This window comes from Leptonotus elevatus, chromosome 4, assembly GCF_054856555.1.
Source record: "Leptonotus elevatus isolate MCC_2025b chromosome 4, RoL_Lele_1.0, whole genome shotgun sequence".
Lineage (NCBI taxonomy): Eukaryota > Metazoa > Chordata > Actinopteri > Syngnathiformes > Syngnathidae > Leptonotus > Leptonotus elevatus.
The window spans coordinates 15,734,399-15,751,978 of NC_141242.1; the positions used below are offsets into that span (position 1 = coordinate 15,734,399).

At 40.0% G+C, this 17,580-nt stretch overlaps 1 protein-coding gene across 4 annotated transcripts in view; it reads right to left on the reverse strand.

Moving 5' to 3' along the window:
• Positions 1-17,580, reverse strand: part of reln (reelin) — a 109,869-nt gene that overhangs the window by 80,093 nt on the left and 12,196 nt on the right. For all 4 annotated transcript variants that reach the window (XM_086073390.1, XM_086073388.1, XM_086073389.1 and 1 more), the window contains exon 2: positions 3,847-3,954. In XM_086073390.1, the coding sequence (XP_085929516.1) occupies positions 3,847-3,954 (108 nt within the window). The remainder of the gene's footprint in view (positions 1-3,846; positions 3,955-17,580) is intronic.

Here is a 17,580-nt window from a genome sequence, read left to right on the forward strand (position 1 = left end):
GACCTCGAAGCGTTCGAGAAAAATGTAAACAACAAAAATGGCTGAGTCTGATAAATTGTTTGTTAATAAAGTAACAATAAAAATGAACAAATATCTAAAATTTTGTAAGTCATATTTTGCCATTCACAGTCTATGGTGCCGCTCTACGTAGGTCTTGTCTGTTTTTTATTTTGACGTGATTTGGGACTTTGCTGGTGTTTTAAGATTACCTGAATACTTTGTTTGCCTTTAAATTTTTGTCTAATTACTTCTCTCTTTTTTTATAGCACATACTTGCTTTACCTCCCTGCTTCCCTGCATTTGGGTCCCAACCATCCACTAAACCTGGAAGTTTTTATTAGTTTTAACTTTTTCAAAAATGCTTTGCTTTAGTTTTCATTTTTTTCAGTATTAGTTTTAGTTTTTTCTTTAACATATGAAGTATTTGACGAGTGCAAGATTAAAATAAAAAGGTCGCGAATAATTAACTGGCCTCCCTTCTTCTGTAGCTATGGATGTACAGCAACACTGAAATAAATACATAAAAAAATTAACCCCAAAAGCTCATGCATGATATTCATTGACAAAGATTAAAACGAAGGACATTTTCGCTATAATTATAGGTTGTTTTAGTTAGCTTTAGAAACCTAAGATGTAGCTTCAGTTAGTTTTTCCATCCATCCATCCATTTACTTAACCGCTTAGTCCTCACAAGGGTCAGCTCCATTCGGTCAGTAAGAAGTAATAGGCATTTGACTCCACTTATTAATTTCATCCATTCTCTGAACCGCTTAACTCCACAAGTGTCGCAGATGCCTATCCCAGCTGTCATTGGGCAAAAGGCGGCCAATTGCAGCTTATTAATTTCAACTATCCGTTTTCTATGGTGCAGGTCCTTATTAGGGTTGCAGGCGAGCTGGAGCATATCACGGCACAGTTTGGGCGAGAGGCATTACACACCCTGGACTGGTCAGCATCATAAAACAATCATTTACACGGTCCTACGGTCAATTTACAGTCTTCAATGAACCTAACATGGAAGTTTATGGAATGCAAGCATGCGAAGAGCCTCTCGACTGTGAGGCTTGCTAACCACAAGTCCGTGATGTTGTTTACTTGGGATGTCATTGTTTTTTCAAGTGCATCTAACGATGTGGTAAACGGGCGTAATACATTTACTTTTAACTTAAAACAGTCAAGCCATAAGAAAATGCAGGGCAACAATAAATGGTGCCGATGCAAGGATGTTTCAGCTTTCAAGTCCAAAGGTTCATATTGCTTCTCGCGCTGATACATCTGTCAGCCACATGCTCCCCTGCCACTCGCCTTTCAAACAGCTGTACACAGCTGGAGTGTGGATGTGCATTTCTCTATTGAATTCTGTGTGAATGCCTCCCTTAAGAAGGATTAGAGCCACACCCCTTCCGAGACACTAAACACCAGGATTGTAAAACTCTCTTGTTGAGTTGCGTGACCCTCACCGGCCCCTGGTCCACATCTTGCTCTTCAAAGTGTCTCTAGCTCTTTTACGCATCAGAAGCTTTCTTCGAGCAAACTGATGAAGCTCTTTGTCTATGGGGAAGCTTGGTTTTTGTGACACTTACCCAAATTGCACACAGCTAAAAATCCCACTCTATTTAATATAATAGATTTAAAAAAAAAAAAATTGTAACAGGATTTTTGGAAACTGTTATTATGTATACGCTATTACACATCATTCTGTATAGTGAAACCTTTTTTTTTTAAGTAGCAAGCCAAACTAAAGGTGTTGCAATGCATCTCCAGAAAAAAATGCCGCCAAGAAATAAACATTGTCAGGATCAGCCTCTGAATGAATGGAGTCCGCCGGGCAGCTATTCTGGGCCAGTAGGCCTCTTCTCCAAGGACTTCTTCATTGCTGGTCAATGGCCTCCAGAAATCTCCACTGCACTCAAGGGCTTCATCTATTCACACTTGACGGACTTTAAACATTCTCTGTTTATCCAGAAATAGGTCAAGGTGGGCTTCGACTCGGTTGCTTAAATGCAGAATACATTTTAGTATGTGAAGTGAACATGTAGCACGACATCTAAATCAAGCAATGTTTGCCTAGCTGAATTAGTCGCCCATCACAGGGCCATTGTCAATAGTCAAATAACAAGGAATACAGATGGACCAGGCTAACTGCAAGAACTTCAGTTAGACTACCCGTAACCCCTTAAAAAAATACCTCTTCAATCAATTGATCAATCGATTAAGGGTAGGACGAGACCTTTCAGATTTTGTTAGTTCTGCATATCTCACCAAAGCATTTTGCCCAATTCTTTGTCTCCATTTTTTGGTTTGAATGTTTGGAGAAGGGTCTTTTCTACCCCGGCCAGTATGAATAGACAATGTCCCTAAAAAGCATGTTAGGATGAGTTTATTGTAGAAGAACTTCAGATTCGTGACCTCAACGCCACCAAATGAGAATACTGACTGCTCCCAGCTATAATTAGGATCTCGAGCAGAGACCGCCGAATACTGATGCTGTGGCGAGGCAGTGTTTACCAAGAAAAATTTGGCTGATTTTGACTGTCTTCACATTAGTGAAAACACTCATCAGACCTGTCAAAATAATCAATATTATAATAGTTAATTGTGTGGCTTAAAAAAAAAAAAAAGGCTCTGTAGCGCCCCCTAGAATGTTTTAACGACACAGCCCCAGTTGTTTATTTCACCAAGATCTACGGGAAGTATATGTAACAGCCAGAGACCTACAAAAAAAAGTTTGTTGGAGCTATAGCTTTTTATATTTTCTAACGCTGTTGCCATGGCGATGTGCTGTTTGCCATGAAAAATTGGTCGAAACGTGTGAAAACACATGACATTTTTAACACACATCAGGCCTGGCAAAAACAACAAAACAAACAAACAAAACACATATCGATGCCTTCTTAAAATAATCAACAGGTTTTTTTGTTTTGTTTTTAGATTTTTCAGGAAACACAAATTTTTTTACCATTTGCATCATGAGGAGATGATTTTTGCAACAAAACAAAAAAAGACTTTTTATTTATTAAATAAAAAATAAATAGCAATTATTTTAAGAGTGTGATGATGTGTAAAGGTGATTGTGCCATTTTCAAAAAATTCAAATTCCAATGTGCCAGTACCTCAATGTGCAAGTACCCTGTACTACCCTCTAGTGACAAACATTTTTGAACATGTATTGTAGTAAGTCTGATCTGGTGTAGTAATATGGCTATACAAAATGAGTTATCGAACAACATGATGCATTAGGTATCAATGGACCATACGTTTCCACATATTCAAGAAAGACAAACAAATGATTAAAAATAACCCTCACCATAAGGCTAAATGCATTTGTTGTAATTAGTGGGAGCCCTGCGCTAGGTTTTTCTTAACCCCTTAAACAATAATGGGGAAATCCCCCCCGCCCCTCATTATTTGACCTCTTCCCCTTTTAGAAGAACCTCTTCAAACACATATAGTTTTTGCTAGCATGTGGGCTTAATTTGTTCCCATATCACATGCTCAAGAAACAGATAGGCCAGAGATTTGAACCTGGAACCTCAGAACTGTGAGGTCGACATGCTAACCACTAGTAGCTACACTGTGCTTCAACTCTCAAAAGTCCAGTCTTCTTGCTCAGCCTTTCCCACTCTTCATCTATCATAGCCTGTCACAACAAAAGTGGGGAAATGGTCTTCTACTCATTCTGGGAACGGATGTGGCTCACTGAGCTGGGTCGTGCGCCCCGTGAAACTTCGTCATTCCAGTCATCAGTGAGTGTCTGCTAAGTTGAGCATGCAATGAAGAGCCTAGCCTTCTAGCCTTCAGATCACTGCTGAGGACGCCACACCGAGGGATACATCTTAGACTTACCGAAGCCAAAAGCAGCCGGCGCGGGGATGGGAGCAGACTGGACGGGTGTGGAGGTGTAGAGGCCCGTCACCAACAGACCATCAAATGACACACTGGTAGAGATGGTCACTGGGAAGACAAGAGCATTGCAATATTTGGTTTTATTTTAAATTCCAATTGTTCATTGATATTCCACAGATAAAATGCTCAAGTCTAAGACTTTGTTAACTGATTACAAACTGTGGATAATTAGATGTGTGGCAGACATCTGATGACGGATAGCGTAATGTTAACGTGTTTACTGACCACACGTTGTGGATCCTGCTGCTAATGAGCACACATGCTAATAAGGTAACAATTCAAGTGAAAAACATAACCTTCAGGTTCAAGAGTGGAGAGCTAAATATGACAGCGGGTGTGAAAGTGAACACACTTAAACTGACAATTTGCCAAGTACGTAATTTCCATCAAGCAGAAAAGTAAGATTCAGTTTGAGGATAGATTTTTACTTTTTTTCGATCTTCGGATTCTTAATGACTCACAGGTTTTCATGCACTGTAATTTGGGAACCACCTGAAGAAAATTGGTACTTACTCATTTGCTCCCCAAAATGTATAAATACATTCTATTTTAAATATTACCAGTGTCCCAAAGACATATTTATACGGATTTTGTGTGTGTGTGTTTTTTTTTCTAGAGCATACAGAAGGCTTTGATTCAGCCTCTGAACTGCAGAGAACGGTTAAATCAATTGTAGCTATTACAAAAACGGCCAGCAGGTGGCAGCAGAGTATAAGAGATCAACCAGGTCATGTTGCAAACTAGCTGTTTTCCCCACAGTTTAAAACAGATTTGTGAATAAGGATGAAACTTAACTATATTCTAATGCTAATTTCTGCAAAACGGAAACAGATAGAAATATAGGGGTTTTTTTCTGATGAAAGAAGAGACTCAAATGTTTCTTTTGGTAGGTTCCATGTTTTTGTAGCAATAGAACACAATATTCTGTGGGAATTTGCAAAATCAGTCCAAATCCAGTAAAATAGCCGGGAGCGAAGGGGGTTGCTTCAATGAAAATGGCTGAGAGTGAAGCATGACACATACAGTACTAATAAATCATCAGTCAACAGACAATTGCCACATCATTAATTGGAACTGTAAGAGCACAAAATGTCCTTTTTTCACAAATGGATGTAATCTATTTTTGTCCTTTCTAGTAGGCTTCCTCGTTGTTGATTTAATTGGCTGGTTACGCTGTGTCAAGTTATTTAGGCAGCCACCTACACAACCCTCCATAAAAACAAATACAGATTAGGGTCTGGCTGAACAAAAATGTACTGTAAGGGGGAAACATGACTATACAGACAAAGAAGAACAAAAGAAAGAAAATCCCCTTAATAAAAATATAGGTTAGAGAAAAAAAAAGAGAAAAATGGCATAAAAAACATGTTCTTTGGTCATTGCCTAAGAGCAAAAGCACCGATAAGCTAATTGGCTGGGTGACCCCGACAGGCGGGTTGGGCCTGTAGTCATTTTGGGTCACCGCAATTCAGCATCGGGGTAGAAATCTGCCAAGAGGTCTATTATGCAGCGGTTGAGATCTACGGCTTAGTGTAACCCGCAGCAAGTTAACTATTGATCCACCCAGTAAACCAAGACCCTGAGTGATGGGACCACAGAGCCGGCAGCGCCGCCGCTGGACCTCTTCCAGCCAGACGGAGCCGAACACGGGGGAGAAGTCTGACCTCGAGAAGAACCCACTCCCCAAAAATACACTTTTACACAAGGAGGAGTGAAAAACAACAACCTGCAGTTAGCATCGACGGACCCTGGAATCCCCCTCTGCCTTTTGGGGAATAAAAAATGCGGTGACACCCGCGGCGTCGATGTGTTTTCAGTTATTGAATGGCAACATGTCAGTTTGGTCTCACGGCGCTTCTTCTTCTCCTGAGGCTTTCTGAGTTTGGATGTGGGATCGTCAGCAGAGCAGAATGTGTGGCCCAGTCTCCCACCCTGCCTGCCTGCGCGTCTGGGTGACTCCATTAAGACTTTACACAAACAAGGCGCCGAATGTTTGTGTATATGTGTGTGGGTTTGAATGCGTGTCCTATGTTTTTGTGAATGTCTGATGTACTACGTCCCCTTTTAAGAGTAGACTTCAGCTCATCGCTCCTTTATATGAAAGCCTCAATAATTTAGCTCGCAACTCATTCTGCTCTATGCAGACATGTCAAATGCTCTTCTTATACATTAATTATGCTAGAGTTCATACCGTATGTCTCGTATTGGGAAGAAAAAAAGCTGACATACAACTAAATACCTTTTTTTTAAATTGGATAAAAATGTAAATAATGAGAAGAATGAAATATGAAATAGGGCTAACAAAAGTGCCCGCTTTTCTGTGAAGCTTTTCAACAAAACTGATCAAAGTTCCAGCCAGACTTCTGTATAAAAGTGTACTCGATCACCCAAGCGCTTAAATCCAGTTTTTCGCTAATACATGTCAAGGTAAGCTTAGGTTAGCTTAGCAACTACGAGCATTGCTTCTCTGTCTTCTGTTCAAATTAAAGTACCACTAATTGTCAACACCCACCTAAGTGGGGCAAAATTCATTCTCCGCATTTGACCCATCTCCTGGCGCAGCGGTGAGCATCAGCAGGGGCCGCGCTTGGGAATCATTTGATGATCGAACCCCCCAAGTCTAACCCTTAATACAGAGTGTCAAGCAGGGCGGCAATGGGTCCCTTTTTTAAAGTCCTTAGTATGACCTGGCCAGGTATTCAACCCACAACCTCCCAGTCTAATGACAGACACTCTACGACTATTCCACTGAGCTGGTCCTGAACATATGTTTTATTTTAGTCCTCAAAACTCATTTTGACCTCCAGCATTTATTTATTTCATACCGTTGAGTAGTTCACCGTATAATTTCATGCAGGGAGATAGCGGCGCACTGTCACGAACGGTGTGTTACGCGTTATGTCGAATATTTATGAATGAAGAAAGCTATCTAGTTTTATACTCGAGTAGATTGTGTTTTACCATTCACGGTCTGCGTTTACAACGGGGTAGTGTAGCGTGACGTCACATCGTAGTCCGTCTGTGAAGTCGGGGTACTTTTTTTTCCTAACTTTGCAAGTCGGATTTCCAAAATCAAGGGGACGTTCCCGTACACACTTCCTGGGTTTGAAATCGGAAAAGTCCAACTTCCGACCACCCTCGAATGCAGCATAAATTCCTTGCTAGCTAGCTTGATGTGACTGCCTACTTTGCATGCGTCGGTGACGTAAGTGCGTTGTGGCAGCGTTAATGAGTGCCCAGTGAAGCTTTTTGCACTGTTCTCTCGTTAATATTCAAGTAGTTTCAGAAAAGTTTATTTCAAACCCACACTACATAATTTCCCATTCGATACAAGCCAGATGATCACCATGTATTTGCATTGTTCAGTGCGCGAGAAAAGGCCAGAGTTGTGGCAACTTGTAGATGTTTCAACTGTGCTCTGAGCATCTGAGTTCTTGGCCGAGAAAGATGCACTTTTTAGCAACCCCCCCTACCCACCTGACCTGTGATCTATCTCAAGGGAACCAATTTTTAAGACATGGACGACATCAAGATGGCCTCTATGCAGAGCTGCACAGAAACCAGAAGAACCCTTCCAAGAGTATTTGAAGGTGCGGCAGAGAAAGCCAACATTACTTAAAAGCCTAAAGTTTGTAGCTTGTATATTTGTAATATATCTTTTGTGTCATCGCTCCTGAACTTTTCAGTCACACTTTGTAAATGGCTTCTGATTTTCTACTGCTCTTTTGTTTTCTCAAATCTCTCAGTCTGGTCAGAATGAACATGAACTCGTTATAAAAATAGTAATATAGCACAAAGAGAGGTGCAGTCCATTTAGCCTGGCAACAGCATAATCCTAGTAATCAATCTCAAGCACTACTATATCCACTAAATGAGAGAAAACGGCCTTCTCGTTCATATACGGAGTTTTAGTGTTTGCACTGTGAATACATGTTTATTCTGTTGCGCCATTTTTGTTTCCCAAAACACATTATCCATTCAACAGATGCAATCCACAGTGCCTGTGAGACATATTGGCAGTGTTTACATTTCACACATTGATCCAAGGCCATGGTATGTTGTATTTAATGGAGTGGTAGAATAGATAATGCTTCACCAGCTTCCACACACACACACACACACACACACACACAATACGCTTATCTCCACATTTCTATTGACCTGCATCATCAAGGTTACACACACTCCATTACTCTATAGACACATGCACAGGATTTTTTTTCTCTCTATTTGCCCTCTCTCCATCAGCCATTTCCCATTTGAGAAATCATGGCAAAAAATATATATATAATAATAATCCCTTCTGCACTTTCCTCTCCTTTGTAACAGAGTACCTGCTCCGTTTGATGTGGAGGCGTAAGGGCAGCTGGGAGCACAAGGTTACCATCGAGGAAAAAAATGAGAGTGGGGGGCAAAGGCATGAAAAGTGTTGATGCCTTTGCAGAGCCGAGCTACCTGATCAATACAAATGCAAGAACTAAATTATTTACACGTACCCTCATTAACACTCAGCTCACACTTGTAGCCGATCAAGTGAGCCAATCTGATCAAGTCCAGTTACTTGAGGGGGTACTATTCATTCACACACACGCACACACGCAAATCTTCAGGCGCAGACTGGCGGCCTTTGATGGTTGCTTTTATCATTCTCGTCCATACTTTTATTTTTGAATACTGCTCCCTTGGCCGAAGGGGGAACGAGGAGCCATAATGGAGGAATGCGAGCCAACACTTTCATTCAACACATGAGGCAAGTTGTGTGTGAGCATGTGTGTTGGAGCAGTGGGGCACTTCACCAAAGAGTTGTCGGACTCACACATAGCAAGCAAAAATCTGGAGGGAATATCTAGCCCTTATTCATTTACAGAAGGAGACCATACAACAACACATTCATCATGTTCCAAGTTTGCAGAGATGGGTAGAGAGTAGTCTAAAATTGTACTAAAGAGAAACTACTGTGACATCAGATAACTGATTAAAGTTAAAGTAATAAGTAGTCCTCCAAAATATATACTTAACACGAGTGATTAAGAAATTATTTAATTACACTGACTCATGGTTACTCCGCTATAAAACTCCAGTAATTTGGATAATATTATGTCAAATGCTTTTGGCCACATAAAAAAAAAGGTTTGAAGGTTCTACTATGTTTTTGTATTCCAAGCAGGATCATAAAGTGTGTCATATTGAACTATTCTGACAATTTTTCCCAAAATTTACTCAAATAAATGTAGTGCATTACTACCCAACTTGGATAGATTGCATATGCGAGTAATCCAAAATTTGGTGATGAAGTGCGACCTCCACCAGTGAAAATGTCTGTCTTTCGCTGCTCTTTTTCTGCACTTCAGATTCTTCGATGGTTGAATACAGGCCACAGACTTATATATGACTAAACTCGCTGTCAATGCCACTTACTCGCCTCTCACTAGCCTGCCGAACTTGAATGCATTGATTTCTCTGTGGTGTTTTCAAACAATTTTCTACCTCTAGGGCCAAAACGCTACTGTGTATGACATACAGTTATACCAATAGGTCTGGGAGAAGCACGACATGTACATTTTATTATTCATTTTCTCTTCTAAGCTATATATCAAGAACAAGTTAAAGTATGCCCATCAGCAAAAAAAAACTCTGTGAGTCACAATTCACGATATAGAGATAATAGAATCAGAATATAGCCGATGCAAACAGTGAAGTTTGCTCTTTGAGAGGCTCTTATGACTCCATAAAGGGATCGTAGCGTAAAATACACACTGAACAGAGCTTTGAATAAAATAAATAAACAAATAAATAAAATAACAGAAGATGTCAGTAACAGTGGCAATGTAAGATGGCTGCCCTCTGGCTTCAGCCACAAGGGTTCTATTAATCCAGGGGTAGGCAAGTTCGGCCCCAGAGAAAAGGGGACTTGACAACAACAAAAGACAGCACCGCTCACCAGAACGGAGTAATTTTGTTATGTTTTGAGTCTTTCGACCGAAGAATGTCAAAGACCTTTTATCAACAAAAAAAACTTGGGAGTTGTTATAAAGGCATAGACTTATGTCTCCTTTAATGTTAAAGGTTCATCTTAGAGATGGATATATGCTGGTCAGCAAGTATTATTATTATTATTTTGTATTTGAACACAGCACAGAGCAAAGCCAGTGGCCCTAAGCCAGCATGTAATATTGATGATGCGATGTGGTATGCCTCATTACAGACACGCACAACCGCGCCGCTGCTCAAGTATTGATGGGCCTTGAAATTTCTTCAACACCACCAGGAGTAATATTACGGCATAAAATACCAGCCAGCACATAACACAGCGGAGCATAACACATTTATGCTAATTCAATATGTATTTGTATGTCACACCTAAAGCCTTTTAAAAAATTGAAATAATCCGTCACATCCAATCTTTTAACTTGGACTGATGGAAATAATTCACTCAATATTTCGTATTGTAATTCTGTCAACAAATTTGATAACGTGAAATAAACAAATTCCTTCAAGTGGTTGAAATTATTATGTTCAATCTCTGAACACGTGGCAGCCACCATGCCACTAATGCAACACATAAAATGTAATTAAATGCATTCATTTTTACAGATAAACTACCTTTACCAGTGTCATGGTTGACAAAGATAACCAAAAAATGTCTGCATTTTCCCACATATATAACAATGTAGTGTTTTGTGGAAATACTGTATTTTCAATTTCAGAAATTGCAGGTTCAAATCCAAGATTTTCAAGGTAAAATGAAAATGTTTATTTGCAGTAAATAATGAAGTTAACTTAGTCATTTTAAATTCAACCAACCATTTGAAGTAATTGGTTTAATAAATTAGCTTAGCTCAAAATTTCAGGTTGTTCTGAGTGAATTATTTACATCAATCCAAGGTAAAATAATGGATGCAATGGATTGCTTATTTTTTTAAAGGTAATCCCATGTTTTTTTTAGTGCATGTGTAACCTCACTTTCCTACAGTGCAAGGTTTGTGAAAAGATTATTTTAAGAGATTCCATCCATCCATCCATTTTCTTCACCGCTTATTCCTCAAAAAGGGTCGTGGGGGTGCAGGAGCCTATCCCAGCTGGCTTCGGGCAGTAGGTGGAGTACACCCTGAACAGGTTGCCAGCCAATCGCAGGGCACACAGAGACCAACAACCATCCACACTCACAATCACACCTATGAACAATTTGGAGTGTTCAATTAACCTGCCACGCATGTCTTTGGAATGTGGGAGGAAACCGGAGTACCCGAAGAAAAACCACGCAAGCACGGGGAGAACATGCAAACTCCACCCAGGGAGGCCGAAGCCTGGACTTGATCTCACGTCAGCTCACGTCCTCTGCACTGGGAGGCGGACGTGCTAACCAGTCAGTTACGAGATTAATGCATAAAATATTATAGATTCCAGCTTGTCCCTAACAAACGTACCTGAGCATACAAATATACAAACACAAAATATATATACAAAATAAATATATTCAAAGAGGTTTTTACTAATGTGAATAGATCAGTGTATGCTGGGTAAGCAATAATTTTTAGGCTCCAGTTTAACAGTGCCCACTTGCAAGTTAAAACAACAATAATGTCTCCTGACGGCGTTGAAAAGCTTGCTCGCCACTGTGGTTGGCAAAGCCTGCTGGCATGGGCTCATTCGTAGGAATCAGCATGGAGGAGGATTAGAGCGGCGCTGGAAAGTAAGAAACACTGATTTACGCTTCAACCTTGCTTGCATTCATTGAAGTCTTCCTGGCATGGTTGGCGGGGCCTGAATGGTTCATTTTTTGAATGCTCTTGTGTACAAACAAACTCACTTTCATAAGCTCCACCGCAGACGCCGCGCTAAAGGTTCTGGGAGTGCAATGTAGAGCAAGCCGCATAGTAACCCAAATATTCTCAGGCAGAAAAAAAAACAAAAAGCGAGAAGCCAAGAGAACACCCTTTTCCTTTCCAAATGAATGGATCTTTTCTTGGCAATACTTCGGATAAAGATAGCTGACCATCTGACCCATATCCCACAGGCAGACCCACACGTGCCCAGAGAGCACCCGGAAATGAAGACCAGGCCGTGGGGAATCTACAATTCCATCTGTTTGTGTGACCATAGCAGCAGGGTCAGGGCGCCACTTCATCATTAGCTTCCTCAAATGCTTCAAACTGCCACTCACCGGTGCATGGCACCATTAATTAAGCATATGGAAGAATCAAAATGGTCTTTTTAGCAACTTCCATAAAATCCATTATTAAGTATGGATATATTGTATCTGCAATATTATCAAGGGGCCTGCGTGGGAAGTGTTTCCCTGCATGTATGTGTCATGCAGTGTTCCAGTCAGGTCTTAGAGGCATCATTCCATTGCGTAACCTCCTGGCACCATCGTGGCCTGCTGGCACTGCCATCTGCTGTGAGACACTCGATCAAAAGCAACCCATTGGACACTGATCTTCTACAGGTCTGCTTAATGACAACATGTCCAACACTTTATGCAAAAGGATCCAAACATGGACCCAGTTTACAGGAGCTTTTCCAAAAGGTTGCCAGAGGTTCGAAAGTGCATCATTACTGTATCTCTTACAAGGTTGCTGACTCCCTTAGCTTGGCTTCACTTCACCCCTGCAACAGCCGTGAAGACAAAGAGGCGTGTGGTTTAGTCACAAGCATCCTGTTCTTCACACATTAGATGTGTCACAATCACACTTCATTGTGCTACAATGCAAATGCATGCGTCTGTCTGCATTCATATAAGGCTGTACAACAAAATCTCGAACATGAGTAAGCACAAGTGTTTGACATCATTCTGCTTAAGATTGATTTATGGAAAATATACTTGTTAATGGACAAATCAGTTTTCTTTTTTTTTCTTTTTTTACACGGATTAATTTGGTGGATTATGATTTCAGTAGCAAAATCCACCCATTTTGCTCCTTTTTGGGGGGCGGCCATTTTGCCACTTGCTGTTGACTGAAAATGACATCACTGCAAGCAGAGCCATGATTGGTCATTCTTTGAACAAGAATGACCAATCATGGCACTGTTTGCTAACGTCACATGACCAAACTCAGAAAACAGGTGAACTGTGATTGGCCGTTACCGGTGCCCTTAGCACCTGTGATATAATTTTCAATTGATAGCAAGTGACAAAATGGCCGCCCCCTGAGATCGATAACAACGGGTGGATTCTTCTGCTTTCTTCATATTCCACAAATCAGAATGCCATATTTAGTGGGGCTGCATAGAACGTAACATAACATAACATAACAAAATGTAACGTAATGTAACATAGCGTAACATAACATAAAATGACAAAACATAACTTCTTAATCTTTCCAAGAACATATTGTAGCAAGCCTTGTGTGTGGTTCACAGGTTCTGTAGTTTCCCATGGTCTGAAGGGGCTGTGAAGGCAACATGACACTTTTTTGTAAGCTACACACCGTTAGCGTGTTGTTGTGGTTTTGGCGTGTTGACGGCTCACAGTAACTGTTCCAAATTGGCGTTAAATAGTTGTTGCTAGCTCGCTGCTTGGCCTGATCATTTTTTAAACGCTATAATATTTTTAGAAAGATTTTATTTTATTTTTTTGTGTTTCTGAGTCAGAATGCCTTGGCACTCATCAAGTGTAGCATTATACATCCAAGGCAAATAATTCTGAAAATGTCTCGCTCTGAATTTTGCCAGACTGAGACTGAACTGTGCAGGTAATTTAGGCTACATAATACCGTGAGTTTCTTCACCGGTGACTTGCTAGCTAAGTTGGGCTAGCATCGGCCTACTTTGAGTTACGGCTGGGCTACACTGCCTGAAACACTATGTCATAATAACCAAAAGTCAAGCAGAATTCAAATGGATTTTGTTAGCACATATTAGCATTAGCTTCAAATAGCAAATTCTTGATTGTGCCGTCTCCACTCCACGAGGGAAAATGCTTTTCTCTAAATGGGCACTCATTTTTATCCTTCACACTATGGGGTCCGCTGTCCTGAGCCCCACTCCCCAGTCATTATGGCATACAAAACTGTGGCAAAGGCTGAGTTCTGAGAGGCTTAAAAAAATCTGGTATAAAATGTGCTGTCATTTCTTATCCTTGGGGTATTTTTGGACAAAAGCACATCACAGACATGTTATAGAAAACTGTTTAAAATTGTGAAAAAGAAATTCTAAATAAATCTGCTTTAAATCCTGATATGATGACATGAGAATTAGAGGCAAAGGGCCTGTAATACCAAAAGGCAACAAAACAGAGTCTTGAAGCATTAATATCCTGCACATGAAACAAAACAAAATCTGCATATTATTCAGCAATAGATGCAGCATTAGCGGTTGTTGCAAATGGTTAGATTGGATTAGGGTTCAGGAACACAAATAATTTGTTCCCTCTGTGGCTTGGTGACTGCCAGGACTGGAGAGTGAGCTGTCCTCATGATCAACACCATGTGTTCTGCAGACCAAGACACAGCCTCAGATATGCAGCTTGTCAAGCACCCTTCAGTTGTGTAAGCAATAATGAACTGGTTAAATGATTGCAAAAAGCGACATCGCTATTAGGGAAACGCAAGTCAGGGAACAAACTGAAAAAAAACCCCAGTATGAATACAGACTGTAAAAATTGAAATTACCAGCTGCAAGACAAAATCTGAAGGAATGCTCAAACACAGTCAAATACCAAATTGGCTTAAGACACTAAACCACAACCCTTTACAAATTCTGTGGAAATTCAGATTTCAGCACAAATGAGGAAATACCACAAATAAAATCAACATTCAAACTGGAATAATACTCACTGGAGCACAAACATCTGTCATGTTGGGATAATCCTTATTTAGAATTTGGATCGGCACCCACTTGCACACATTCATGAATTTTCATCAAGATTCAAGCATCAGCCATCATCATTCAATTTAAAGGTTTTTCTTCTTGGTTTAAACTTTATACCCCACTCTTCCCCAAGTTTGGTTAAATCAGTCAACTTGTGTAAATCTGGTACCGCAACCTCATGATCAATGACAAACTGGAACATGTTACGCAGTTGTACAAGTACAAAAAACTGAAATGGACAAACACCAAGTGTTCCTCCTTCCCGTATGGCCTGGTCCACTGGGAGCCACCCTGATGGGAAACAAGGAGGTAATCTGGGCTAAATTGTCACCCGTACAACCTCATTGCCTCTCTCACTCCAAGAGGCAAACCCAGCAAGGTCCCACTTTGGCCACGCTAAGAAACTTCCCATTACCCCAGTGCTACCTCACAACTTAGTGAGTCGTAACCACACAACTCCTGACAGTGAGTAGTAGGAGTTGGCATACTGAATGGGAAACTGTATTATGGCTCGGCTCAGATACCAGGAAAGGACAATACCCGTTTTGCTGAGTCGGCATAATAAAAAAAGTTCAGCTTTTTTTTTTTTTACTCATTCACTGCCATTGACTGCTATAGACATCAAAAATTCATTTAAACTATTTCTATTAGTTTAAATTGTTCCCACTTTTGTTAACAAGAGTATAAAAACCTAGAATTTTTTTTTTTTGTACATTTAGAACAGATATTAAATTTGTGATTAATCGCGAGTTAACTAGTGAAGTCATGCAATTAATTACGATTAAAGAATTTAATCACCTGATACCCCTAATTTTTAATAATCTTTTCTTTTTTTAAATAATCAAATAAATACAATAATTTTAATTATTTTTTTCCAATTTTTAATAATCTTTTTTTAAATTTTTTTTAGAAAAGATTATTAAAAATTAGGGGCATCAGGCGATTGCCATTTTTAATCGTATTTAATCGCATGACTTCACTGGTTAACTCACGATTAATCACAATTTTTACATCTGTTCTAACACAATTTAAAAAAATCTACGTTTTCATACTCTTGTTAACAAAAGTGGGAAACTAAACTAAACTAATAGAAAATAGTTCAAATGGATTTTTGACATCTATAGCCGTCAATGGCAGTGAATGAGTTAATAGGAGCTAACTGGCATTGACAAGCTATCAAAACAAAGTGTTCCCCTTCCTTTGCGAATGTAAAATGATTTGCAAAAGTGCTAATGATTTGGCTAATGATAACAACTAAACTTGTCTGTGTCTCTCTAGTGCTGTAGTTCTTGAGACCACTTTTTAAGCGTCTCGTCTCGGAATTGAAGGCATTTTTTTGGTTCTCGATTCTCTCTAGTTTCTACTGTATTGGCTTGGTCTCAGTTTGTGTGGTCTTGACTACAGCACTAGTTTTCTTAGCTAATATAAATATTTTTGTAATGCCAGGAGAACGTGTTTTTTACTATATGAATATCACTGGCGTCGGGCCAAAACTGTGTACCTCCGAAATTGTCAATTTTTAGGAGACCCCAAAAATGGCCTGTTTGTTCAACCATTAACATTGTATCATCAAGGAGAGCAAGACATTTGAAACACTTAAGATTGGTTGATAATTAATAAAGATACCCGCATGTGTGGACTGAACAAAAGTATGGATTTTTGAAAGGGGAAAAAAAAATACTTATGAGGTTTTGACCTGACATCAGGGATATGTTTCTCACCTGAATCTGCTGTGTCATCATTGTGATCGCTTAATATCCCCGTTTTCTTGCCTGAAGTTAATTAATCCATTATGTGCTCATCCGTGGCCAACTTTACCTGGTGCAGACAGACACTCATTAAACATACAGTATGTGTTTTAGTACTATAAGCCATCTACCAAGAGGTAAATCACTGACCACCATTCTTGTGGTTTCCAGTTTAGTGGATATGGCAAGAATGACTTTTAGCTGGTATTTACTGTAACTCTTCGGTTCAAGCCAGGTTCATAGAGGAAACTTCCACCATTGTTTTAAGAGATATTCCCTTTTGCAACATCACATTATGCACTAAATCATGTGTGGAGGGAAGACCACAGTCCATGTCATTAGTGAAATGTAAAACATGTTAACTAGAAATGCATGGTTGTAGTTGACCACAAACATATCCCCAAGGTATCTTCCAATTGTTTATGACTATCAATCCAAGGCCATTAAATACTTCCAAACCTTTCTCAGATGGATCCATGGGGTATTTCTTTTTACGGAGTTTGCCTGTATTTGCAGCCCTGCACAGCTCACTGAGGCTTACCAGAAGAAGTTTCGCATTGTCTGCAGTGCACTTGCCTTAAAAGGAACCCGACTGTAATGACTAGTTTGCTCTATATTATTGATTTGGTTGTTACTAACATAGCTATGAGATTTTTCAAAAATCATTTCCAGTTTAATAAATTTTGTAGATACTTTAGTTGGACGTACGCCGCCATTCTTATTTACGTCGCAACGCATTCAGTGCGTAATGACGTAGAGTGGTGGCAGGCTCTCTGCCGAGCACTGTGAAACGCCTATAAAGAAAGCGAGGTAAGCCTCCGTATCGTTCCTAAAGGGACGATCAAAACTCTTGAATGCGTCTGGTGAATGACGAGAGCACGGCGTGGGAGAGGGTGACTCTTCCGATCGCATGTTGTTTCTTTAGGAACGCTACGGATACGGTGGCTTACCTTGCCTCATAGTTATGTTGGTAACAACCAAATAAATAATATAGAGCAAACTTGTCATGACAGTCGGGGGTTCCTTTTAACTATCTTCATATCCTTATTGGCTGACAATAAATGCTCTTAATTCCGTGGATTTCTAAAATGTTGGCCAACAGCTGACATTAACC